Source organism: Hypomesus transpacificus, chromosome 19 (genome assembly GCF_021917145.1).
Source record: "Hypomesus transpacificus isolate Combined female chromosome 19, fHypTra1, whole genome shotgun sequence".
Lineage (NCBI taxonomy): Eukaryota > Metazoa > Chordata > Actinopteri > Osmeriformes > Osmeridae > Hypomesus > Hypomesus transpacificus.
The window spans coordinates 15,176,544-15,202,564 of NC_061078.1; the positions used below are offsets into that span (position 1 = coordinate 15,176,544).

The 26,021-nt window shown below is 44.1% G+C and overlaps 1 protein-coding gene across 2 annotated transcripts in view; it reads left to right on the forward strand.

Annotated features, from left to right (window-relative positions):
• The window catches only part of piezo1 (piezo-type mechanosensitive ion channel component 1), a 69,372-nt gene that overhangs the window by 22,795 nt on the left and 20,556 nt on the right, over positions 1 to 26,021 (forward strand). The window contains exons 3-17 of one of the 2 annotated variants that reach the window (XM_047042479.1): positions 10,837 to 10,959; positions 11,668 to 11,710; positions 12,062 to 12,218; positions 16,722 to 16,941; positions 17,021 to 17,234; positions 18,805 to 18,979; positions 19,112 to 19,219; positions 19,352 to 19,427; positions 19,509 to 19,618; positions 19,738 to 19,998; positions 24,249 to 24,348; positions 24,936 to 25,120; positions 25,325 to 25,473; positions 25,567 to 25,725; positions 25,834 to 25,925. In XM_047042479.1, the coding sequence (XP_046898435.1) occupies positions 10,837 to 10,959; positions 11,668 to 11,710; positions 12,062 to 12,218; positions 16,722 to 16,941; positions 17,021 to 17,234; positions 18,805 to 18,979; positions 19,112 to 19,219; positions 19,352 to 19,427; positions 19,509 to 19,618; positions 19,738 to 19,998; positions 24,249 to 24,348; positions 24,936 to 25,120; positions 25,325 to 25,473; positions 25,567 to 25,725; positions 25,834 to 25,925 (2,172 nt within the window). The remainder of the gene's footprint in view (positions 1 to 10,836; positions 10,960 to 11,667; positions 11,711 to 12,061; positions 12,219 to 16,721; positions 16,942 to 17,020; positions 17,235 to 18,804; positions 18,980 to 19,111; positions 19,220 to 19,351; positions 19,428 to 19,508; positions 19,619 to 19,737; positions 19,999 to 24,248; positions 24,349 to 24,935; positions 25,121 to 25,324; positions 25,474 to 25,566; positions 25,726 to 25,833; positions 25,926 to 26,021) is intronic. The other variant, XM_047042480.1, reaches the window with a different exon arrangement.

The window sequence follows — 26,021 nt, forward strand, 5'->3', positions numbered from 1 at the left end:
TCAACTGCTGATGTTTTCCTTGGTCTACCTGTTCGACGTCTGTTACTTAGTACACCAGTAGTTTTCTTCTTCTTCAGGACATTCCAAATGGTTGTACTGGCTATGGCCAATGTTTCTGCAATGGCTCTGATTGATTTTCCATCTTCTCTAAGACTCACAATTGCTTGTTTTTCACCCAAAGACAGCGCTCTGGTTTTCATGTTGTTTTCACCTCTGAATACAGTCTGCATAGACAAAACCTATCTTACCCAATCTGAACCTGAGTGTAGACATTCAGTGGTATTTATTGATTGAATAATGTATGTAATAGGACACACCTGGGCAACAAAACACACCTGTCAGTCACATGTTCCAATACTTTTGCTCACGTGACAAATGGGTGGGTTCGAACAAAAAGGTGATATTTTCTAATTTGTGCATCAGATCCTGATGTAAATACCTGGAAATAAAAGCTGAAACGTTGATCTCTGGTTTCACATTCATCGTTTGATGTCAAGCCCAAATGTTTTCAGTCTACAGCAAAAATAAAGGAATTGGCCTCACTGTTCCAATACTTTTGGAGGGCACTGTATGTGCACTTTTTCCGAGTACAGTGTCTCATAGCGTGCATACAGAGCTCATTGCAAAACATTAAAAAATGTCAAGGTGCATTGGTGAACTCATTACAACATTTCAAGGTGCATCGGTGAACTGGCCCGAAGTGGTGGCTGTAAATACACTTAACAGCAAAGGTTATATGCTAAGCACTTCAACTAAACATACATTTTCTATTTATTTTGTATTTTATTTTTTCAGCTCATAACTCAATGTTCATTGTTCGTACTTTGGATTTGAGCATGTCGCATACAGCGAGGTACCATGTGGGGCCTCTATAGGAGAGTGAGCTGCAGGCTTCTGCTGCTCGCTGGAGGACCGTTGAGGTGTAACCGGGGTCGGCCCTGCAGTCATCCAACTGGTGGCCCAGTGACAGGAAGGATGTGACAGCGATTTTTCCTGTAGGTCCCTCCATCGGACTCGACGATGTAGGAGCGTGGTTCCTTGGTTCTTCCTTTCACAGTCCGTGCCATTCAAACATATCAGTAGCCACTGTGGACCATGGCAAGACTGGAAATGGATGTGGTTGTAGAGGTTCCTTCTGCTGGTGTGGTCTGGTGCTATTGCAGACGGAGTACGACAGCAGCTCCTCTGCAATGTTGTTGTTCATTGTCGGCCAAAAGACTGTACTCCTGGCTCTGCGCTTGGTTGACTCCAGCCCTGGGTGACCTCTGTGTAAGATGTTGATGTATTCTCGGTGTAGAGAACTGGGAATGACTGTCCTGTGGCCCTTAACAACTATCCCATCCTCCACTACCAACTAGTCTCTGTGAGGGAAGAACGGACAAATGGAAGGGTGGACGCTGCGTTCTTTGCCAGGCCATCCGCGGTGGATGACAGTGCTGAGAGTCTGTAGCACTTGATTCTGTGCTGTGTGGGTCCGGAGCTCCTCTAGTCTGTTAGTTGAGATGTAGCTAACGGACATCACCTCAAACTTGTCACCTCTAGCTGGACTTTGTGACATTGTCCCGTTTGGAGCTTGTGAGAGGGTATCAGCTAGGTACATGTGCTTACCCTTCTTGTAGACCAGTGGATGTCATAGGCTTGTAACTGTAGTAACATCCTTTGCAGTCGGGCAGGAGCAGTGTGGATGGGCTTTTTCAGGATTGTAACAAGAGGTTGGTGGTCAGTTTCAACGACTGTGGACTTCCCATACACGTAATTTGACGCACGCAAACACCACTGCCAACAGCTCCTTTTCGATTTGAGCATATCTTGTTCCTGTGCCTGTGAGCGAGCGAGACACATAGGCAACGGGTCTCCCTTCCTGTAGACATGCAGCACCAAGTCTGAAACATGACGCATCACAGGTCAGTGTGACTGGTTTTCTTACGTCGTAGTAGGATAGAACAGGTGAGCTGGATAAGCATGACTTGAGACGGTCGAACGCCTGTTGATGTTGTGGAAACCAACACCACGCAGCGTCTTTGTGTGTGAGCTGTCTTAGAGGTGCTGGGATATCGCTGAGGTTTGGGATAAACTTCCCGAGGTAATTCACCATGCCAAGAAATTGCTGCACGGCTAGGACATCCTGAGGGACTGGCATGTTTGTGATCGCCACTTTTTTGGCGGGATTTGCCTTGAGGCCATACTTGTGAATATGTGACCCACATAACAGACCTGGTCCAGGCGGAACTTGCACTTGAGAGGGTTTAGCCTGAGGTTTATCTCGCCTGCCCGGTCAAAAACTTTTGTTAGGTTGGCATCGTGTTCTGCGGCATCACAGCCTCCTATGATGATGTCATCAACTATGATAGCACACGGATACCCTGCAAATAGCTGTTCCATTGAGCACTGGAGCACTTCGCTTGCTGAGCTTATGCCGAATGGCATGCGGAGGAATCTGAAGCGCTCGAAAGGCGTACTGAATGTGGTCAGCATTGATGATTTGTGGTCAAGCTGTATTTGCCAGAATGAGCTCTTTGCATCTAGCACAGAGAACACTGTAGCACCTGACATCTGGGCAGCAACTTCCTCGACGCTGGGCATTGGATAGTGAGGTCTCTTCAGGGCTTGAGGTCCTTTGGATTGATGCAAAGCCTGATTTCCTGTTTGTCCTTTTTGTGTGCTGCAACCATGGACAAAACCCAGTCTGTAGGTTCCGAAAGTGTGGTTATGACGCCTTTGTTCTGCATACCGTTGAGCTCAGTTTTGACTCGTGCTTGCATTGCCACTGGGATGCGGTGTGGTGGACGAACCACTGGTTGTACAGCTGGATCCAGTGTCATGGAGTATGTGTTAGGGAGTTCTCCGAGCTCGTCACTGAACACGTCTTTGTATTGTATGTGGATCAGTTTGGTGAAATCAGCATTACTCTCGGTGCTGACCTGATGAGCGTGTGGGCTCATTGTGACAATTCCGAAGCGTACACACGCACAAAATCCCAATAGTGGCACTCCATGTCTGTCCACTAGGAAAAAAGGTAGTGTGTGTTGCTGTCCATCTAAACAACAAAGCAGTGTGACTATGCCTAAAGTCTCTATTTACTGCCTCCATAAGCCACTAGGTTGATATCTTTGCTGTGTTCCACTGGTCGCTTGCCATTCGCCAGCTGTCTGAACGTGTTTTCTGACATTACATTGCACTTTGCACCTGTATCAACTTTCATCTCAATTGGCCGGTCATCTGCATGCAGTGTAACAAATCCTTCATCCCATCACTAATTGCACTGGTTTGAGGATTGATAGTGCCCACTTTGACACCATCTACATAGAAAGTGTCATCACTGGCACTGTCATCAGGCTCCTGAAGCTCTAACTGGTGCACTGATCTTCCGTAGTCCCCTCTTTTTACGTAGCCTTTCTTTTCAAAGCTTTGGCTGTATGACATGGACTTGCAGCATTTTTTGTTATTTTTTATTATTGAATTTTCAACAAATATGACATTGCTGCCCGAAAGCAGGACATCTGTCTCTCGGTGCAGCATGGCTGCCTCCACAGTTACTGCAGTTTGTAATGGATTTCGCTTCCCGTTGGCCTGCTTGAGGTTTAAGTCTTGACCAGTAGTGCGACCCACTAGAGTTTGGTTGAATAGCGTCAACAGTGGTGGCTGTTTGGGGCTGGGCTAGAACCTTACTACTCTCCTCAGTCATTGCGTATATGCGTATTTGGCCGACCATTTCTTCTTAATTTCTGCCATGGTCCGGTTTTCCGAACCCACAGCATTTACGGTCCTATAATAATAATTGTATTTCTAATGCACTTTATATTTAGCTAAATCTCCTAAGTGCTACAGGGCTTTTGTTGCAAATACCTTATGACAGACCGCCAAACAGGACACATGTTCTCGCCTTCACATCTGTTGTTAGAACCTCGATCTCAGTCAGAATTTTTTGTTGTTGTTTCGTGTTTAGCCATTTTAATTCAGACAAAGAAATGACCTCAGGAGCGCATTCATAGGCCATCTGCATATTCTGGGAGGAGGCAAGGCGGGGTCAGTGGCTCGTTCACGTGCGGTCAATCTCACGTTGATTGTAATTTAAGAAGGAAAAGTGCGCAGGACCTGGCTTATGACCGGTTTTATACATGTGAATATTTGCAGGTACTTTTCAAGTTTTGGCCGTACGCCATCATCTGGTATGAAAGCTACGCAACCTTTATACATGAGGCCCCAGGGATCTCATTTATAAACGTTGCGTACGCACAAAACGGAGCTAAAAAAAGGGGTATGCCACTTCCCACGCAAAGGTTGTGATTTATAAAAAACAAACTTGACGGGAGAATGTATGGTCCTCCACGCAAACTCTGACCAATGCGTAGGCCTACGCACATTTTGGAGACAGTGGGAATTGGCGACGCAGATGACTGACAGTTGATCCGACCATACGTATTTATTTATTTTGTATGTATTTTTTTATACATTGCATTTCCATTGTGTATGTATTTATGTATGTGAAGCACATTGTTGTGTATTTATGAGCACATTGTATTACCGCGGTGTATAAATTGTGCTATATAAACAAACTTGCCTTGCCTTACTGTAGTCAGACTGCAGAAAGTAAATGTGGAAAGAACAATTACTCTTAATATTTATATATATATACACACGTTTTTTTCACTCCATTTCATCATTATCATAAAGACAAAATCCAGCTGTGTTATTTGCGCTTGTACTGAGTGATAATTGTTCCATAAACACCTTGTACATTTACATTTTGTCATTTAGCAGACGCTCTTATCCAGAGCGACTTACAGTAAGTACAGGGACATTACCCCCAAGGCAAGTAGGGTGAAGTGCCTTGCCCAAAGACACAACGTCATTTGCCACGGCTTGGAATCGATCTGGCAACCTTCAGATTACTAGTCCGATTCCCTAACCGCTCAGCCATCTGACTCCCACAATCCAACTCAAATTTTAAATCAAATGGGAGTGCAGGAGGGGGAGATGCCCCGACTGCATGGAATACAGGATAACATCACATATCCTACCTTTAGATAACTGCAGAACACAGTGTATAACTAATATATATTTCTTTAATACTGTGCATATATCATCATATGTCAAAAACTGGAAATACAGTTGTTAAGCTCCCGCGTTATCACTACAATTTACGTCCTTGTTATCAGTCCAAACTTTAATAGACTACTTGTTACGGTACAGCAATGTTCTGACCTTAAAACAGACTCGTGAGGCAAAAAGTTTAAAAAGGTGGTCTATAATGTTCTTTGTTCTAGCAGAGTTAACAATCTGTCAGAGTCTGAATGGTGAGCAGGGTCTACATAGATCATTGATTGCTGATCTGCCACAGGTGAGGATGGTTGTCTACCCCGGGAGACTCCGCCCATGCACACACACGGAAAAACAAAAAAAAGGGAGTAGAACACAGGAAAGAGAAACAGAAATAGTGTCACAGCCAGGGGCGTGACACTACTGTTCATTACAAATCGCTTTTGTTTTCAAATTGTATGTCAACTCGGGGTATCACTGGCACAGTTGACGCCACTCCAGGGGCGTAGCCAGTATTGGGCAAGGGCGGCACTGGCACGCCCAGGCAAGTTTGATCAAAATGCATTTTTTGTTTATTTTTATTATTTGAATGTATTTAAGAAAATATATTAATATACACCTGATTTATAGTTGACTGCTGTGTGTGTTTAATTTGTTTTCCGAATAAAATGGAACTGTTGAAGCAAGTTGTAGAACGTAAATGCATCTGCTACAGTAAATTACTAAATGTTATTGGTAGCTATGGTTGCTAGGGGTTCAGAAGACTCTGGGCGGCCTTTAGCCAGCTAACTTTGATAACTAGCTGCTTGTTATCCAATGTACTAACATCGCCACAATTATGGCTAAACAAGTGACCTAGCCCGGCCCTGGATTCCTCTATTAGCCTGTCGTCTGGTGCCTTTGCCCTGTCATCCTGCCTCAGCCTGTACCAAACTCCTAGATTCATTGCCTTCTGCCTGCTCCGTTTTGTGCTCTGCGCTTGTATCAACTACCCCAGTCTCCACTAAGTAGGTCTATTCGTTCCACTATGCTGGTTTGTCCAGCCTTTATTGAACTCTGTTGATTGATGTTTAGATAGTGTTTTGTTGTTGCCTTTGCTGAATATTGCAAAGTAAATGTGTCACTGTTTTTACAGTTGGTCTATTCTTTTTTCTACTCTTTAACTGTCCATCCACCGTGTCCATCCAGTTAGGATGCGAGCGTACGACTGTCGCGTAGCATCGGACGCTCTCTGTCCACACTGTAGACGTCAAATTCATTTCTGTTACGTAAACTAACCACGTGTGCTAGGCTACAGAGCTTTCAACGCGAGCGCCATTTTTTTTTATAAAAACAGGGCGTCCGACAAATTTCCAAGTATTATTTAAGTCATTTTTTTCTAGGAAAAACTATAGGCCCACTCACTTTTGCACTGGCCCGCACAACATTTTATTTCTGCCTACGCCCCTGCACCACTCGCACTGTTAAAAAATATTGGTGATCCACCGACCACCAAATAATGTGGTTTTCGGGCCTCAACCAATAGACCAATTATCACCCTACGTCACACGACTGTCAAGCAGGCTCAACTGCGCATGTCGGTTGCAAAAGACGAACTTCTCCCGGGTCTATTACACTTGGAGTGTCGATCAGGTCATCATATATCTCTGGCCACTGGATTGCAGGGCTTGACATTAACTTTTTGAGGCACTTCCTTTGGACAAGTACACTTACGTTTCACTTGTCTATGCACAAAAGTCACTTGACCCCGATACCTTTAAATAGCCTGACCAAGTGATCGGGCAAAACTAGCCTGGCTGACAGAGGTCGCTTTCTCAGGCAAATGACGAATGAAACAGGCTTGGTTAAAGAAATCCGAGATGCTGGCCAGCAGTCTCGTATCTACCATAGGCAGTCCTCCCTGACGTTTCTGGTGTAGAATGGAGTGAAATACAACATTGTGCACACTCAGTGAGCGACCCGAGTCTGACTGATGCTAACAGTGTAACAGGGATGCAGTCTCACTCAAATTGCCAGTTTTAAACAAATCACAAAAATAATCGGACCAGCTGGCTCAAAGCAGAATTCCCATATCTCTTGAAAGCTGCCCTGCTCGACTTTTTTGATGTAGAATTGACTGTAAAACTGTAAAATTATGAACTTTGTGACATGACGTGAAGACATGGCTGCCGCCCGACTATGCGGTCTACCGGGCGACATTCTCACATAGGCGTATCTAGCCCTAGCTGGAGCCCCCCCAAAAGTTTCAGTTTCAAATTTAAATCTAAATGTGTTAATATATCTTCCTAAAACCCACTACAGGACACTATTTAAAATGATATTTTCCAAAATGTACTCTGGGGAACATGCCCCCAGACTCCCCTAGTTTTGCTGGTTTACTGGAAAGATAATGGGTTTTATTTATGGACTTAGCCTTTCTCTCTTAAAGGCTGTCCTCCTCGACCTTTTTGGCCTTTTTGTATGATCCGTGTGGTCCTTTTGCCGTTTTAAATGCTATCCTTTCCCGGTTTTCTGCAACCACATTGCGCGCGCATCCCGAATCTTTACAAACAAATAATTGGTCTATGGGCTAACACTAGAGCAATAGAAAAAGAGAGTCGCGACACACTTTGATCTCACAGACATGTGATCACGTGGTTCATGTAGCTCGCTGTAGTTCCAAAAAACCCCACTGCTATCAACCAGTTTGAATGGTTTTCAATGAAGCTGGCCAACGGAAGTCGCTTTTTCAGGCAAATGACGAATGAAACGGGCTCGGTTAAAGAAATCCGATATTCTGTCTATCTTCAGCAGACTCGTATCTACAAAAGGCAGTCTTTCCTGATGTTTTTGGTGTATAATGGAGTGAAATACAACATTGTGAACCCTCACTGCCAGTAAAACACAGGAAAAAAAGCTAGAGCTTTTTTGTCATGTGGTTCCGGTAGCTCGCTGTAGTTAAAAAAAACCCCCACTGCTGTTAACCTGTTTGAATGTTTTTCGGCGGGACAGACAACAGCACCATCTCGATTCACTGACATTTTCCGGTATATTAACATATAAGTTCAATTGGTTACTGGTGTGTTGTATCATGTATGACTGATACTTTATTAACATGTATGTATTACATGAACTTATAATACATAACGCAATATTTTTATGCAGAGCTAGAAATGGCTATGCTAGCTGCCTTACTGTACCAACTGTACCATACTGTATAGAGGGTTTTCACGACGCGTTATCAGACCGGAAGTCGCCATATTGGAGGCACTCCGCATCACAGCAAAGCACAGACAATGAAGTATATATCGAACGTCGTCAAGGAAAATTTTTAATTATTGCCGTGTTTCAGGTTGTACCAATAGGACAGATCGAGAAAATCATTTGGAATATTAGCGACTTCCAAAAGTTATTAAAAACCAGGGAGAGGAATACAAGAGATTATCAAAGGAAATTAGGTACTTGTGGTTGGCAATGCTCAACCAAGATCTACAAGGGAAAAAAAATTTTGGGGCGTGACAAAGGTACAGACCAGAGCCAAAAAAAGGTGGAGTCACATCGGGCGATTTTTCAAAACTGACTGTTTTACAGCTAAATTTTTTAATTGTGAGATTTACATAGGAAAGAGGTGTCAATGGACTTTGAGATTCACTGTATGTCCATTTTACACACTGAACTGTCGTTATTCAACTGTGACAAGGTAAATTCGGTTCTGCAATCAATGACCCCTTTAACATTACGGATGGGCCATAAGAACTGGAGACCAATAACATGACTGGTGGCAATTATAGCATGAATAGAGGTGTGTACTGTTAGTGTGTGGGTGTAACTGTGTGTGGGTGTTAGTGTAAGTGTAATATGCCTGCCTGTACAGGAATGGTATTTTTAGATGTTTTTTCCCATGTAGCACACACTTACAGTACTGTAGCTGTAGCACACGGTTAAGCAGTTCAAATGCAGACAGATATCTGCACTCTGGGGTTTCCTCCTACAGCTTCTAGATTTACATATTTATTTAGCAGACTATCTTATCCAGAGCAACTTACAGTAAGTACAGGTACATTCCCCGTGGCAAGTAGGGTGAAGTGCCTTGCCCAAGGACACAATGTCATTTGGCACAGCCGGGAATCGAACGGGCAACTTTCTGATTAATAGCCCGATTCCCTAACCGCTTAGCCATCTGACCCCCAAACGTAGATCATCGCTCTGACACCTGCACTAATCTCCAATTGCCGTCAGTGGAGACGTGTGACCCACCATTGTAACGTGAGCAGTGTATCTCTCTTCTCCCCATGGTCTCCCGGTTAAGTGTGATGGGTTCTACAGACGCCCAACACGTTATCCATAGCTTAAATCTGAACCTCTCAGATATGCTGTAGCACTGATGTGGACACAATACAGCACAGTTAGAGCTAGCGGACTTGATGATGGAAAATTGATTGATTGATTTTACTTAAGGACGGGGGTAGTGTAGAGAGTAGGGGAGAGGGGAAGGGCAAGAGTGATGTTGAAGTGAAGTTCTGTAGGTACAGCACTCTGTGTTAGAAATGTTTAGTTTTGTAAACACCCAAACACACAACTCAAGCTCCCTCTCAGCAGGTACTTTCCAGACCTGCTCACTTACAGGTTAGGGTTGCAGTTATGTGGGCACTGTAAATCAGGATGACATATGGCTCCTAGTGGGTGTGCTGGTAGTTGACCTGTCTGGTTTAATATGTCCTGCCTTTCTCTATATTCCACCTAGTGGTCATGTAAACATCTTGAGCCCAGAGAGAGCTTGTGACAGGTCTGGTCTGACACAGATGGAGAAACAACATTTCTTACTAGGGGTGTAACAATATATTGCGTAACCGAGTTAACTAAATTGTATGTATAACATAGAACATTTTGGAAAATGTTTAATATTTTGTAAATAAATCTGTTGATTGAATTTCAGTATCATAAAAAAATATGTTTAAAATATCATGATACATATTGTATCTTACACCCAGTATAATGAAACGTATTGTATTGTGAGCTGAGTTTATTGTTACACCCCTATTTCTTACATATGTTAATATCCAGAACTGATTTGCATAGTGGAGGATCCGGGCTCACAGCCCTATGAGCCTTTCATAGCTGAGATCAGCCTCTTTGAAGACCCACCCATTCCTCTTTGGGCTGGTATTAGTCATCAGACTGAGTTTTATAGGAATGAAGCTGAATCATGAACTGGTCTGTGAAAGCGCCTCCTCCTGTCTGAAATAATTGAGAGGCTGACTGAGACTGCAACGAGCCGACTAACCCTCAAACGGCTGCAGAGAAAAACACTTCCATTAAACGTGGGCAATGTGCAAACTCCAACCCTGCCTGCTCAGAGCTGCCCCTGTCAGTCCTCCAATAAGCACAGCTGTTTTCTGAAATGCATTTTAGGTTGGCAACAGAGCCTGTGTCAAATACTATCTGCCAGCACTGCATACAAATATTTGGGATGTATTAGATTTAGCAAGTGGTAATTGTTGCAGGTCAACTCAACACCTACATTGGGTCTAGACCTGTCACCTGCTAGGTCTAGAAAGATCTACTGTGATTGCTGTGTGAGTGGTAACCCTGTATGTGTTTTGATCTGTGGGGGAAATAGCTTGAATGCCAAAAATGGTTTGAGCTTGGTGGTACAGCAGAGAGGGACGTGATAGAGGTGAGTCAGACTAGGTCCCAGGCTCAAAGCTCACACTCTGTTGTGACTGTGTAATGTGCTGATGTTACAGAGTAGTGGCTTTGACATTGGATTATGAATGTTGACATCTCTGTCTCTCTCTATCCCTCCATCCTCTCCAGGGCATACGGGTCGTTTCATCAAGGCTCTGTTCAGCACCAGTCTCCTGTTCCTACTGGCTCATGTGTCTTTCCAAATATGTCTCTACACCTTGCCTGCCCTGGATCTGGCCCTTGGACACAACTGTGAGACCACACACATATTCACACAACTGCACACTTATACTTGCACCCCATTAATGAATGTAACACAGGTGTTTTTGTAAATCACTTCCGATATTTTGTTTTAACAGTAAAGAATGTGCACAGTATACTGTGTACATTATGTAATACCTCTAGTTTCATAGTCACGTTCTGAACAATAATGTAAACATGGTCATACAGAGAGCCTCCTTTAGACCTCATCTAGACAGCAGCCAATCCCTGGTTGACTGATGGCTTTGGGCATGTTAAGTTCAGAATCGCAACCTGTCATTAGCTAGCCTGGAATGCTTGCAGGACACATGAACCCCCAGAATGGAGATGCTGTGGTCAGCCCTTATTTTAGCCCTTTAAAGCCTCTAAAATACGCCCTTAAGGAATAATAAACGCTTCAGGTCCTATTTGCTTCTTCGTCTTCTTCTACTTGCTGACTCTCTTTGCAGTGTCTGTTCATAAAAGATCTCCCCATAGAACATGCCTCTGATGCCAACATGATTGCCTCCTCCTAAAACCGGAGTCCCATGGGAAGGTTTTCAGAGGCCTTAGCAACGATTGATTGTTCTCATTCATGTGTTGGCAATCAAATCCCTACATGCACATTCAAATACACACACACAAACACACCCTATATGAAAGTAACTCTGTTTAGAGTGTATAGTTGACCTTTCTTTCTAACAAACTGTTTGTTTACAGGCAGCTCTTGGGAAACTTTCTCCAGACATGTGGGTGTATCCAGGTATGTCAGCCGGTCCTGGGGACACTGGGTATGGGTGCATGGTTACTGAACTCAACCTTCACAAGTCACCTAGAAAACATTATGAATTCAAATATGGAGACCATTATACTAAGACAGATAGGACATTAAAACAATTGTACCTATTCCAACACAAATAACACAAATGGAATTACTTCTCCCACTGATTTCATGACTTCATTCACTTAGCTTGCTTCACTCAACCCTAATTTGACTCACTAGATAGGAGCCTCATCTTATCAAGTTTGTACAAACATTCTGACAAACACCACCCAAGCCACTGCACCACTTTTATTTGCTTCCTTCCCTCCCTCCTCTTGTGGTGACCTCCAGGCTGCCGCTGGATGACATTTGGAGTGTGCTTCGGCTGTTGACCCCTGACCTGGCTGTGTTCTTGGTCTCCCTGGTGACTATGGTGGTGTGCGGACAGCTGGTGAAGAGAAAGGAGGTGCTTGTTGTCACACCCCCAGCTTCAGCCTCGCTACTGGAAGTGAGTGGAGAACATTTCCTCTTTGGCCTGATTGGAGAGTAAAAAAGTGCTTACTACCATGGAAAAAAATAGCAGAGCTGGGAGCTGTTTATTGGTGACTATAGGGAGCAGACCTGTGTTTCAGTATGATTCCGTGGATATATAATCCAGCTGGCGCTTAGGGAACCAAGACATTCTTTAAACCATTCTCGCTCATTTGTTGATTCACACACATATAAATGAGTAGAAACCCCTCTTGTTCCCATGTGTTAGTGAGTCAGATAAGCCAAGTTAACATACCTTTGAGGCTGAGTCAGTGCTACAGGGCCTTCAGCTCAGACAGATAGTGGAGCACGCCTGTGTCAAGGCTGTTCTAGTAAAGAGGAGACTGGACTAGGTGGAATGTCTGAGCAGGCAAAATAGGCCTCACCTTGAACACCATATCTAGTCATACACTACTCCAAATTGTTGCTATAACATTAACCAAAATCTGAAATAAATATATCATATTATGAAGATGAATCGGTGGATTTGACTGTTAGTTGAAGTGTGTGACTTTTATTCTGAGAAGTGCTGTTGTTGTAGGATTAGGTATACTGTCACAACAAGTCCATGAGACTCCCAACCAACCCACATGATTCCATGAAAGGCAGGCTTTGTTATGGTGCCACTATAACAGCTGTTATGTGTGTTGTGCAATCACAAATGGATTGAACGTTATCATATCTGAGCAAAACTAGCGATTCATGTTGTTTAATTGTAACTTGCTTAACTACAGGCTCTTATGGTTCTTCCCTTCGGCACTTATTTTTTGGTTGTTCACATTGTGTACTTAATGTTTTGGCTACCCGCAATGCTTTGGGGCTATCGTGTGGTTATTATCAGTGACCTATGCACTTTGTAAAGCTCTCTCTTGGAAGTCGCTTTGGATAAAAGCGTCTGCTAAATGAATACATGTAAATGTAAAACTGCTGGCATGGAAGAGCAGGTCCGTTGGGTAGGTTAGATTTGTCATTTACATTTATGCATTTAGCAGAGCTTTAATCCAAAGTGACTTCCAAGAGAGTTTTACAAAAGTGCATAGGTCACTGATCATAACAACGAGATTGTCATGATTATAAGAGATAAATACGAGCTGAGGCACTGAGTTGATTTCATTCAGAGTTTGGGCCCTATCTTGCACCCAGCGCAATTGACTAAGTCAACGACGCAAGTGTCATCCCTAGTTTGCACTCGACGCAAAGCCGACTTTTCCCTCCACAGACGCACGTCGAAATGACTTTGCGCTCACGTGGGCGGTTCAGCGAAAAAGGAGGCGTGTTCTGGCGCAAACGTTCCCTGGTGCTATCTTGCAGTTTCCGAAAAACAATTCCGCTACTGACCAGGAAAAACGTGGTCTAAAGTCAATGGTGCATTATTGAGATGCTATTTTAAGGGCGCAAGCTTGGTCCGTGCCCGCCGCTGGCGAGGCCAGGGGCTTCTATCTGCGAATCTACGTTACATTGTTTTGATTTATGGCGTGTTACATTTCTTCAATGATTATAAAAAGATTTTCATAAGAAATGATGTATGTGAACTTGATTTGTAACAACTGTGGCAATTTCCTCCCATGACTGTTTAACCGACCGAAGCTAATTTGGTTAGGTTTCTTCTCCCATGCCCATCAGAATCAGAATTCGGTTTATTCGCCATGTAGCCTATGTTACAAAAATACGCAATTTACTGTGGCAGGAAGGTGCAAACAATAAACATATACGGGTATAAATTATGTACACAAGTACATTAGTTAAACTCATTCTAAGAACTAAACAATTTAAAAATAATAATAATAATTTGAATGAGCAGCATGAGTGGGCAACTTAGGGCAATGAGAAAATTGCTTTGCCTTTCCCATACAATGTCACTTCTCCATCTTTAACGGCCCTGACCAGAATGTCGGTCTCCTCGGCCGTGAACCTCTGGCTTGCGCCTGGCAAAATCCGCCGTTATTATAGCAATTCGCCATTGAACAAGCGCTGCTCTTAAAGGGAATGCGAGATGGTGCTCTGATTTGTTTATTGCACGTTACACCCAAACCACACCTATTAGTAATGTAGCTACTTCAGACCAACCCTTTTTAGATATGCGGCAAGCGCAAAGTCATTTATCCCGCCGGCAAAATAACAACCAAGCTGTAGTCACGCCCACAAAGTTACTTGCGCTTTGCGTTTTGATACTTGCGTTTCAGATCGTCAAAATAGGGGGGGTTTGTGTCAGTTTGTTGCCCAGTTTGGAGTATTCTGTATTTGAGGCATGAGGTTTACTATGTCGTTGTGTGTCAAGGAATACTGGTGTTCCAGTTAAGTGTTACTGCATTGCTATGTGACTAGTTGTACTGTGCTCAAATGTGTGTGTTTGTATGAAAGTGTGTGTGTGTCTGTGTGTGTGCATATGTGTGTGTGTGATGCGTTTGTTGTGGTGTTGGTTACTGGGGTGGGCGAAGAGAGTGAGGTCATCATGCGGGTTTCTTTATGGTTGTGTGGTGACAGAAAGCACTATTGTTTCTCTTGCTTAGCTCAAGCCCCCACTCCTCAACCCCATCCTCTCTGTCTGTCTCTCTGTCTCTAACTCCCTTCTCTGTATCTCTCTCTTTTTCATACTTCTTATCCATTACCTCATTTCTCATTGCATTATCCTTTGTGCAACTTCCTTCAACTCCATCCATCTCAACCCCCAAGGCCTCTTTCTGCTGTTTCACCAGTCATCACAGTCTTACAAATTATTTTCCTTTCCTTAGCTGACAGTCTCAAGTTCTGCTCTTTCTTTACATCCCCTCTCTCTCTCTCCCCCTCTGTCTTTCTCTCTCCCTCTGTCTTTCTCTCTCCCTCTGTCTTCTCTCTCTCTCTCTCTCTCTCTCTCTCTCTCTCTCTCTCTCTCTCTCTCTCTCTCTCTCTCTCTCTCTCTCTCTCTCAACCCCAGGCAGCTGCCCAGAGGCAGCTTCCCACTCCTGTTTCCATGGTAATTGGCCAAACAAAAAATAAACAATGATGATGAGACAGTCTGCCCCCAATCTGGGTTAAGAGTGGAGAAAGACTGGATTGTCATTGAAACAACCAAAACACAACCTGAACATAACCTTGATGTAGGGTTTCCCGCAGAAAATGTGTCAGTTAAGGTTGGGTTTGCCGTCAGACGGACGGACGGACGGGCTCGTTAGTGCGATAGACTGATGCGTTCTGCAGAGAAGGGAGACTGGCGTTGGTCACGGTTTGGAATGGAAGCGAGAAAAGGCGGGACCATGGCAGATATCACTATTTAAAAAAAATATTTGTACGATGTAGTTAAGGTGGCAGGCATGTGTTGCTTAGGCGGCCGCCTTAACTGAAAAGTGCTGCGGGAAACCACTGACAAGATGAAGTTGTTTTGTTCACTACTCTGGATTTAACCAGCTTTGTGGATTTTAGCAGTTAGAAGGCCTAGGTAATTGTTTGAGTCATTGTAGTTCGTTGACTGTCTGCAAGGGATCGTCCCTCCAATCAGATGATGTGAGAACCAGTGTCAGGCTGCTCTATTGGCTGCCATCTGTTCTCTCCTGTCCTCAGCCCTAAGCTAGCATTCTCCCAGACTGCTCCCATGATTACATTTTTCAAACCTGCTAAACAGGTCAAACCCCCTAACAACCTCCTTGCAATATTGCCATAAGCCTGTGAGTCCTGTGACCGCGCAGGTTTGTGGTTGTGTGTGTATACGCCTTTATCCATGCATGTGTGTGTGAGTGTAGAGGATACCCTGGTTTGAGATTCAAGCCTTTGATGTGGTCAGCGGGGGATAATGGAACCCAGCTGGGCAAACGACAAGATGCCCTTCAATACTGCTAGCTGTATCCTTTCCTTGTGTCCTCTACCTTGAATATACACTCAAGCGATACCAAACCCCAAGTATTTATCAGTTGACAGACAGCATACCAAGCTGCATTTATGAGCAGTGTGAGCTTCAGGTTGAGCTTTCAGCCGGGCAGCTAGAAGACTGTTGTCTTATACAATGTGACCTCAGACGTCCTTTAACCAGAGGTTGACTGTTACACTCACATTAGTGGATCTATATTCACTATGTGTCACAGTATCAGAGGTATGTGTCTACTGTGGCTTATTAGATTGCAACAAGTGATGTAGATGCAGATCAGACTGTACAATCACACACACACAGAGTTGGCCTTAGCCGGGTGCAGAACAGTAATACAAACAGTTCGCAGGCAGAACCTGATAGCAGGTGTCAGCATGAGGGAGTAATGTGTCATGTTATTTCATTACCCTGTCGTGTTGATGTTCTGTGTGTAGATGTTCTAAAGATAGCATGAGGAAAATGAAGCAGGCCTTAAAGATGCAGTAACTCTTTAGGAACTACATAGAGCTGGTTTATTCTTTATAGTACCACATAGTTCTTGGCACTCAGTATCTGGAAGATGGTTGTGAATATGTGTATGATCTGGTGTTGGGTGGTGTGTTTGCCCAAACCTCTGACCAAGACTGTCCTATTTCCATTCAGCTAGAGCATGGCAGTGAGGAGAAGGAGCATGATGAGGAGGAGGAAGAGGAGGGGGATGAAGAGGGAGACGAGGAAGGCCGGTCGTCTCCCAGCGACCCAGAGGAGGAGGTCTCCACGGCTGTCCGAGCCAAGCAGCTGGCAGAGCGCATACAAGCCACGGCCCGGAAAGTTCTCCGTGACCTGGGGCGGATCTTGGCCATCATTCTGCTGGCCCTGGCTGGTACGAGCTGTGTGTGTCTGTTGTCTTGTCTTTTTGTTTGAACAACCCCGTCCTCTGATCGTGACCCTCGCTCCACCAGGCATCACCCTGCCCTCGGCCTTCTCATCCATCTACTTCCTGCTCTTCATCAGCGTGTGCACCTGGTGGGCGTGCCACCTTCCCATCAGCCACCTGGGCTTCAACGCGCTGTGTGTGATGGTGGGCTTCTTCACGGGGGGGCACCTGGTGTGTCTGTACCTCTACCAGAGTCTCTTCACCCAGGGGCTCTTCCCCCCACATAGCCTCTGGGCCAGGTCAGTAATGTGAAGGGGAGGGTGAATCGTGAGTGTGAGGGGACGTGCCTGCTGTGAACCAAATAGGATGAACAGAGTTGTTATGTAGGTACCGTATTTCTTCGAATAAATGCTGCAGCGTATATTACACAATGATCAATTTTGGTGTGGCGTTTATTCGAGGGCGGCGTTTATTCGAGGGTGGCGTTGAATTAGTAAGAGAGATCTGGGTTTGATTAAAGGCGAATTCGCCAGTGGTGAATCTCTACCTCGCTACCTCGCTGTATTGTAGGCTAAAGGTAATTGTTGCAATGACATTATTATAATGTGTAATTTGTTTTCAACCAATGTCATAATTTAGAATTATATACTTTAGTGGTGGGCCGTTATCGGCCTGTTAACGTGAGAAGTGAGATTAATCTAGATAACAAATAAAAATCTATGCCCACTACAAATATAATTACATTCAGTATTATTAAGTTACTGGTAAGAGTACAGTGCCTTTATTTTGAAGGCCTTTTGGAACGCTCGTGAGTGAGAGTCGAAGCACGGACAATTTAATGCTCCGATAAAAGTTTAAGGTTGTTATCGGATGTTAGCAATCTAAGAAAACCTCTATTCCCTTGTGTACAGCTTGCAGCAAACGAGGTATGTTGTTTTGCGTCTGTATTTTACTTTGGTAACCGTTATTTACATGCTGTGCATGTCATTGTATGTTCATATTAAGCTAATGTGGTGTTTATTTTCTCGTTATACTGTGGGTTTAGTTTTCACGGTGGATTTTGAGAAGCTTCAAACCTGTAACAAGAAAGCCACCTGTGTCTGCCAGTGCTTCGAGGGAATTCTGATACACTTGTGATTTACTTGTGTAATACACACTGTGTATTAATTGAATCAATTAAATAACAATTTTCAGATTTTTTTGGGTGTGGCGTTTAATCGAGGGCAGCTTTTATTACATAATGTTCATTTTTGGTGCAGCGTTTATTTTAGGGCAGCGTTTAATCGAAGAAATACAGTAAATGTAAATATGTGACATGGGAGGGAGGATGCAAGAGAAAAGTTGAGTAAGATAATAGGGTGTCTCTGAGAGTGGAGAGATATACGAGAGTGGAGGAATGAAGTGATAGGGTTGCAAAAAATGTGTGGAGGAAGGGGTGTGTTATGTAATTTAAGGGAGAAGTGGGGGCAGGGTGAGAGAGGAAGGAGCTATGTGTGGAATTATTGGTAAGAAGTGTTGGTTTAACTGGATTGTGAAAAGGTCAAATACCTCTGGCAACACATACTGTTCAGGTGTTGTGAGGATAGACACAGAAAGAAATCAAAGCTGAATATCAGAGCTGTAGATATGAGAGTAATTTCTTTCCCTCTCACTCATTTATGTTCAAACACGTACAGATACAAACATACATCCAGGCACATACACACACTAACAGGCAAGAACACACAAAAGCTCTGTCTGGTTCTCCCCTTTTCTGGATCCGAAACAGCGTCCTGTTCCTTTACATCCTGTATCACTTCTTTCTTCGTTTCTTTCTCACTTCAAACACTCCTCTCTTCCTTTTCTCCTCCTCCTCTTTCTACCCACTAGGCTCTTTGGCCTAAAGGATATAATCAAACCAGGGAACTGCTCCTCTTCCCCCCATGAGTTCATTCTCAACACAGAACATGACTGGCCGGTGTATGTGAACCCCGGTATCTTGCTCGTCCTCTACATCACAGTGGCAATAGTTCTGAAGATGGGAGTTCATGCCTCACCTGAGAAGGTACCATACACTCACCTAGCACATGTATTGTATTTACCTTCAAACACCTCAGACATCCACCCCATACGTATGACATTCTTAGTCTGTTAATTCTCCTCTGTGTACCCTCTCTCTTCCCCATGGGATGACCAGGGGGGTGAAGGGAAGGCGTTGGTGAAGGGGGTGGAGTCTGGGGTAGGAGAGGAGGTGGAGCTACGGCCCTGGTCTGCACAGAGACAGAACAGCAAAGACGACATCCAGGTTGGCACCTTTCACAACTCAGACACACACACGGTTTGCACACACAAGTTAAATCACAAAAAGTCTTGTTGTGCTATGCGATGCTCTACTTCCTGAATATGGCTTGAGAGTGTGTGTGTGTGTTTGTTCCAGCACATGCTTCTACCTGTGGGAGAATCTGACACCTCTAGGGCTGAAGTGACCAATGAGTCCAGTCCTCCAGATTTAGGTAAGGTGTGATCTGACCGCTGTGTTGCTGTATTGAGGTTGTTGTTGATGTGGCGCTGATCTGGCTGTTTTTATTATCCAGCCTCAGAGCTCACTGGTGCCTCTAATGGCCAACAGGGGGACAATCCCTTCTACCTGCTGGGCAGAGTTGTCATGCAGCAGAGCTATGTGTGTGCCCTCATTGCCATGATGGTAAGTTTACCCAATCGCTCAAACACCCTCCCTCAAATCCTTCACACTGTAACATAACCTTTGACTCCCCCATATGACGTCTGTCATATGGTGTGACCTCTAACGCTCTGCATCCCTAGGTGTGGAGCATCACCTACCACAGCTGGCTGACCTTCGTGCTGCTGCTGTGGGCTTGTCTCATCTGGATGTTACGAGCCCGACGCCACTTCGCCACTCTGTGTTCCCCGTTTATCCTCCTGTATGGCCTGGCTCTGTGCTGCCTGCAGTATGTCTGGGCCATCGACCTGGAGCCAGAGCTGCCCACTAGCCTGGGCCACATGAGCCTCCGCCAACTGGGGCTGGACCGGGCCCAGTACCCCTGTCTCCGCCTGGGGGCACTGGTGAGGAGAGGGGGTCAACTCGAGGGTCCTGAGAAATGTTATTAATATAAAGGTGTTGTCAGAATGTGTAACCCATGTGTAACCCATGGGTCAATTTACTACCTAGTGAAATATGTACACTAGGGGTGGAACAGTACATGTATTCGTATTGAACCGAAACGGTACAGGCGTCACGGTTCGGTGCATGAAATTACACGGAGAATACACGGTATAAAAATATATTTTTTTTGCAATTTTGGGGGGGGACACTACCCCCACGGTTAGCTGTGTTACTCATTCCTCGAATGCACGACCCTTACAAGTTGCACCTCGTTGTAAAGGTGACTAATCAGGCTTTCCAACAATATAAAATACTATACCAATTGGTATTATTGAAGGGGAGAAATAATCAACCGATTATTTCCAAACTTTTTTGGGAGTTTACATCTAACATGCTAACGCATCTGGATAAGACATGTGACTAAAAATATCTGACGCCATCACCCAGGTGCGCCAATCACTGGAACGAAACAAAAAAAACTTCTCCTCCCTACAGTGCTTAACCAGCCTTTAGATACACATACACAAAAAATCACTGACGCAATCAGAATTTACATGTCATCTTCAATGCGCCCGTATTCACTCGTAGAGGAACCTGGTTTGTTTGGCTTTTCCCTCTGTTGTACCGAACTCGTACCGAACCTTGGTATGACCCGAACCGTGACTTCAGTGTACCGTTCCACCTCTAATGTACACATCTGAAACTTAGTACTTGCTGTACACAGAGCTGAACATGTCTCTAGCAGTGGTCAAGAAACACAAGCCTCTCTCTGTCTCAGGAGTGAAGAAACACCAGCCTCTCTCTGTCTCAGGGGTGAAGAAACACCAGTTTCTCTGTCTCAGTGGTGAAGAATTACCAGCCTCTCTCTGTCTCTAGCAGTGGTGGAAAAAACACCAGCCTCTCTGTGTCTCAGTGGTGAAGAAAAACCAGCCTCTCTTTCTCAGGGGTGAAGAAACACCAGCCTCTCTTTCTCAGGGGTGAAGAAAAACCAGCCTCTCTCTGTCCGTGATGAAGAAAATCCAGCCTCTCTCTGTCTTTAGCAGTGGTGAAAAAACACCAACCTTTCTGTCTTTAGCAGTGGTGAAAAAACACCAACCTCTCTCTGTGTCAGGGGTGAAGAAACACTAGCCTCTTTCTGTCTCAGGGGTGAAGAAACACCAGCCTCTCTCTGTCTCATGGTGAAAAAACTCCAGCTTCTCTCTGTCTCAGGGGTGAAGAAGCACCGGTTTTTTCTCTGAATCAGGGGTGATGAAACACCAGTTTATGTCTCTACCAGTGAAGAAACACCAGCCCCTCTCTGTTTCAGTGGTGAAGAAACACCAGCCCTTCTCTGTATCAGGGTTGAAGAAACACCAGCTTCTTTCTGTCTCAGGGGTAAAGAAACACCAGCCTCTCTCTGTCTCTGTGGTGAAGAAACACCAGCCTCTCTCTGTCTCAGTGGTGAAAAAACACCAGCTTCTTTCCGTCTCAGTGGTGAAGAAACACCAGCTTCTCTCTGTCTCTGTAAAGAAACACCAGCCTGGGGACCCATTGTCTGCATTTTCTGCATTCATGCAAATTTGTCTCTTGAAGAGAGCTGTGTCTCATCTAATCACGTATCTTCAGGGAAACATTCTTGAGAATGATTGATGGTGTCGGGACTGGAAGCAAACAAGGTTCAGCAATAGATTTTGAAAACTGGAAGATGGCTTGTCCAAAGAAAAGAAAAGTTGATAGTGAAAATCGTATATAAAATCGAGAGGAATGCATTCATTCAAGTATGCATTTATTCTCCCTGCAGAAAGTTAAAAAACAATTCTTTGTATTTAATTATAGTCCTGAAAATGTTTGATATAAAACTGTGAATCCCAAATCAAGATATAGACAATTAGGGATGAGTATTGATAAGATTTTAACAATTCCGATTCCTTATCAATTCCTGCTTATCGATTTGATTCCTTATCGATTCTCTTATTGATTCTCCCCTCTACAGCCAACTACATGACTGCTAAATGCATTTATGCATTTAGCAGACGCTTTTATCCAAAGCGACTTCCAAGAGAGAGCTTTACAAAAGAGCATAGGTCACTGATCATAACAACGAGGTAGTCCCAAACATTGCAAGCAGCCAAAACATGAAGCATACATTGTGAAAAAACTAAACAAGTGCCAAAAGGGAAGACCCATAAGAGCATGCAGTTATACAAGTTACAAATCAAAACAACATGAACCACAAAAAGTGCAGGACTGTACCTGTAGAAGAACAATCAACAGTAAAATATTACACAGCGAGTACAATACTTAACTTCGTTATAACTAACCTACAAGAGCATCAAATCACTCAATAAGTCATTGTGATCCTGGAGGAAACTAACATCAGGTCCAGCCAAGCATTCCTAAGTGCCGTTGTACTCCCGGAACAAGTGCGTCTTGAGCCTTTTCTTGAAGGTGGGGAGACAGTCAGTGTCCCTGATGGAGGTGGGGAGCTGGTTCCACCACAACTAGGTTCCCCCACCCCACACACACACACACACACACACTCGTTCTAAACACATTTCTCAAACTGGCTTTGAAATGAGCTAATACCTACCACCTCTAGGCCTCTTCAGGCCTCTTCAGTTTGCTTGTGTTCAAGCTTCTATTACTCAACACCAGTGGGATTTACAGGGGTCCTAACAACAGGCGAAATAACTTCAGTGTCACCTTTCAAAATAGGCCATTGCATGTACTCCAAATGGTTCAGCAACAGCTTTCAATGTACTTTGAGTATGTTGTTTTGGCGTTTTTTTAGGCACATTTAACAGCACTATTAAAAGGTTAAACAATTAAAATGCTAAGTTTAATAATGGATTAAAAATCGGTATGCTCAGTTTAATAATGGGACATGCGAACGTTTGCTGATGACACACGCCCCCCGATAACGTGATCAATAAGATCAATACTAATGGGGGACGAATGCCAGCCAACTTAGCCCCGCCCACAAAACAATTTGGTCGGGAAGTTGTGTCTGGGGAAGCTTGGTTGGGGAAAAACTATATCCGAACGGGGCTGTTCAGACCAATGAAATTGTCAGGGCGGGCTTTATACGATGATGGACAGATGATCAACAGTAATGTAATCAACCACGTCACCAAAGAGCGCTTGGGTTGAATTTGTTTTTAACAAACAACATATTACGTTGCTCTGATTGGTTGTAGGTCTATACTTTTGAGCGAAGAGGCATTTGTTTTACGAGTTCGGTTAAAACACACCCCATACTCAAAGCCCAACGGAGAGTTATCAGACTCATATTCTGACTAGAATTATGAGTATGACAACGTCAGGCTACAGTCTGCCAGGTCTGTGGGACAAAACCATCCCAATGGCCAATCAAAACAAGCCCAAAACCAGCCCAATGGCCAATAAAACCAGCCCAATATCATAACTCAAAATATCCCCCTGCCAAACCATATACACTGCTTTTAAAGAGCATCAGACAGCATTGCTATCATTGCCAAATGTATTGTAATATCTACAAAGTAACACCAAATGTTTAGTATGCCTGCAGTTTTCAGGAGGTTTTCTCAGGAGACAGAGAGCATTAGGCATGTGTGCACACGCACAGTGCATGTGTGTACGTGGGTGTGTCCCATGTCCATGTGTGTACGTGCTGATCTGGAGTCAGTTTGGTAAGATTTGGGTATAAATAAATTATTTCATAAAAAATATTATATATATATAATATAATATATATAATTTTATTTAAAGATATTCATGTAATTTGCATGCAAAATAGGTCTACCCGAACCAGCGGACAAACAATTCTACCCACGGCAACACTACAAAAGTAGCCCAACTCCGCGGAAAACTGCGGACCTGGCAACACTGGTCTGAATAAACTATAAAAGTTTGCGCATGCGCAACGGCACAGACTCGTTAACAGAATCGTTAAGGAATTATGCTAACGATTCCATGGAATAGATTCACTGGGATCCGGTTCTAAACAAGAACCTGTTCTCGATACCCATCCCTATAGACAATAGTAGGTGGTTACTTATAAGAGCACCGATAAATGACTACATCTTTAGTCCAGACATTTCCTAAATATGTGTGTGACTGCACCTTCTTAAATTGTATTTGAATACCCCTGCTGTACTGCATGGAGGGCTTATTTATCCTGTCGTCTTTCTTTTTCACATCTCTGGTTTACTCATCCCTATTTTTCTCTCCCCTCTCCCATTCTCCATCTCAGCTGCTGTTCACTCTGACCTTCTGGCTTCTTCTGCGCCAGTCAGTGAAAGACAGTTTTAGCAGGACCAATACTGCCCCCCTACAGGAGGTCACCACAGGAGGTGTGTATCACACACACACACACATGTCTAGCTCCAAACACATTGAATAATGAATGAAGAACTTTAAGTAAGTGTGTTTTGAATAAGTCCAGTGTGTGATGATTTGGCCCAGCTCCATTCCCAGACTAGCTACAGCTTGACTGAAGCATTATATTTACATTTAGTCATTTAGCAGACACTCCTATCCAGAGCGACTTACAGTAAGTAGGCTACAGGTACATTCCCCCCGAGGCAAGTAGGGTGAAGTGCCTTGCCCAAGGACACAACAGCCTTTGGCATAGCTGGGTATCGAATCGGCAACCTTCTAATTAATAGCCCAATTCCCTAACCGCACAGCCATTTGACGCCCCGGAAGCACTGGGGTAATGACTTAGTAACAGTGCAATTGTGCTCAGGTGGACTTAAGTTCACTAAATGTTGAAAAATGTATGGATAAATTAATGGATTTGTGAATGGCTGTATGGATGGAAGAAAACAAAAGTGGAGATAATTTGTTTAGTGGATTTGATCTGTGTGACTGATTGATGTACTGTTTTTATTCACTTGTGGATTCATTTATTTAATGATCAACGTCTCTCTCCTACAAGTAGAGCAGAGTGGAAGGAACGAGTCCGTTCTGAATGTCCTTGGTGCCAAGGTGATGAGCTGCTACGCCAAGTACTGGATCTACGTGTGCGGAGGCATGTTCATCATGGTTAGCTTCGCTGGCAAGCTGGTGGGATACAAGATCATCTACATGCTGCTCTTCCTGCTCTGCCTATGTCTCTACCAGGTGCCTTCTCTACCCAAACACACACCCTAACAACCTGATTTAACTGCACACGTAGCCCACCATCATAGTACATTGTTCTTAAGCCAAATATGGTTAAAATAATTGCTCTTGATTTTCCTTGTGATTTCCAATGACAGTTTTCTCCCAGACCTTTCCAACCTGTACTGTTTGTCACCCGTGACTTTAAGTCTCCTCATCCTCCAGGTTTATTACTCTCTCTGGCGCCGTCTGCTGAAGGTGTTCTGGTGGCTAGTGGTGGCTTACACCATGCTGGTCCTCATCACCATCTACACCTTCCAGTTCGAAGACTTCCCCGATTACTGGAAGAACTTTACTGGCTTCACCGAGGAGCAGTACGTATGGATGGACAGATGGATGGATGGTTGGATGGACACAATTAGATAGACAAAAGGATGGTTGGTAACTCTGGTGGTCACTTCACACAGGCTGGCTGACATCGGTCTGGAGACATTTAAGCTGTCTGAACTGTTCACCAGCATTGTGATCCCTGGCTTCTTCCTACTGGCCTGCATCCTACAGCTTCACTATTTCCACAAGCCCTTCATGAAGCTCACTGACCTGGAGCACGTCACCCCCGTACATAGGCAAGGACACACATTTGCATGCAGACACACACACAAAGACAAGACACATGCACGCGTAGATGAGATGTCTATCCATCAATGTGTGATTGGTGTCTCTTTGACTTCCAGAAAAAAGAGTGGCCACAAGTCTGAGGTCCGGGTGGGTTTTGAGGAGGAAGACCTGGGGACGGACTTGGGAGATGATGAATCTGAGGATGAAGGTGAGAACTGACTTATTTTCGTATTTATTCATTGTATTACTGTGCTGGTAATCTTGGTAAACATTTGTGTTTGTGTCTGCGTGTCTTCTCTTTTGC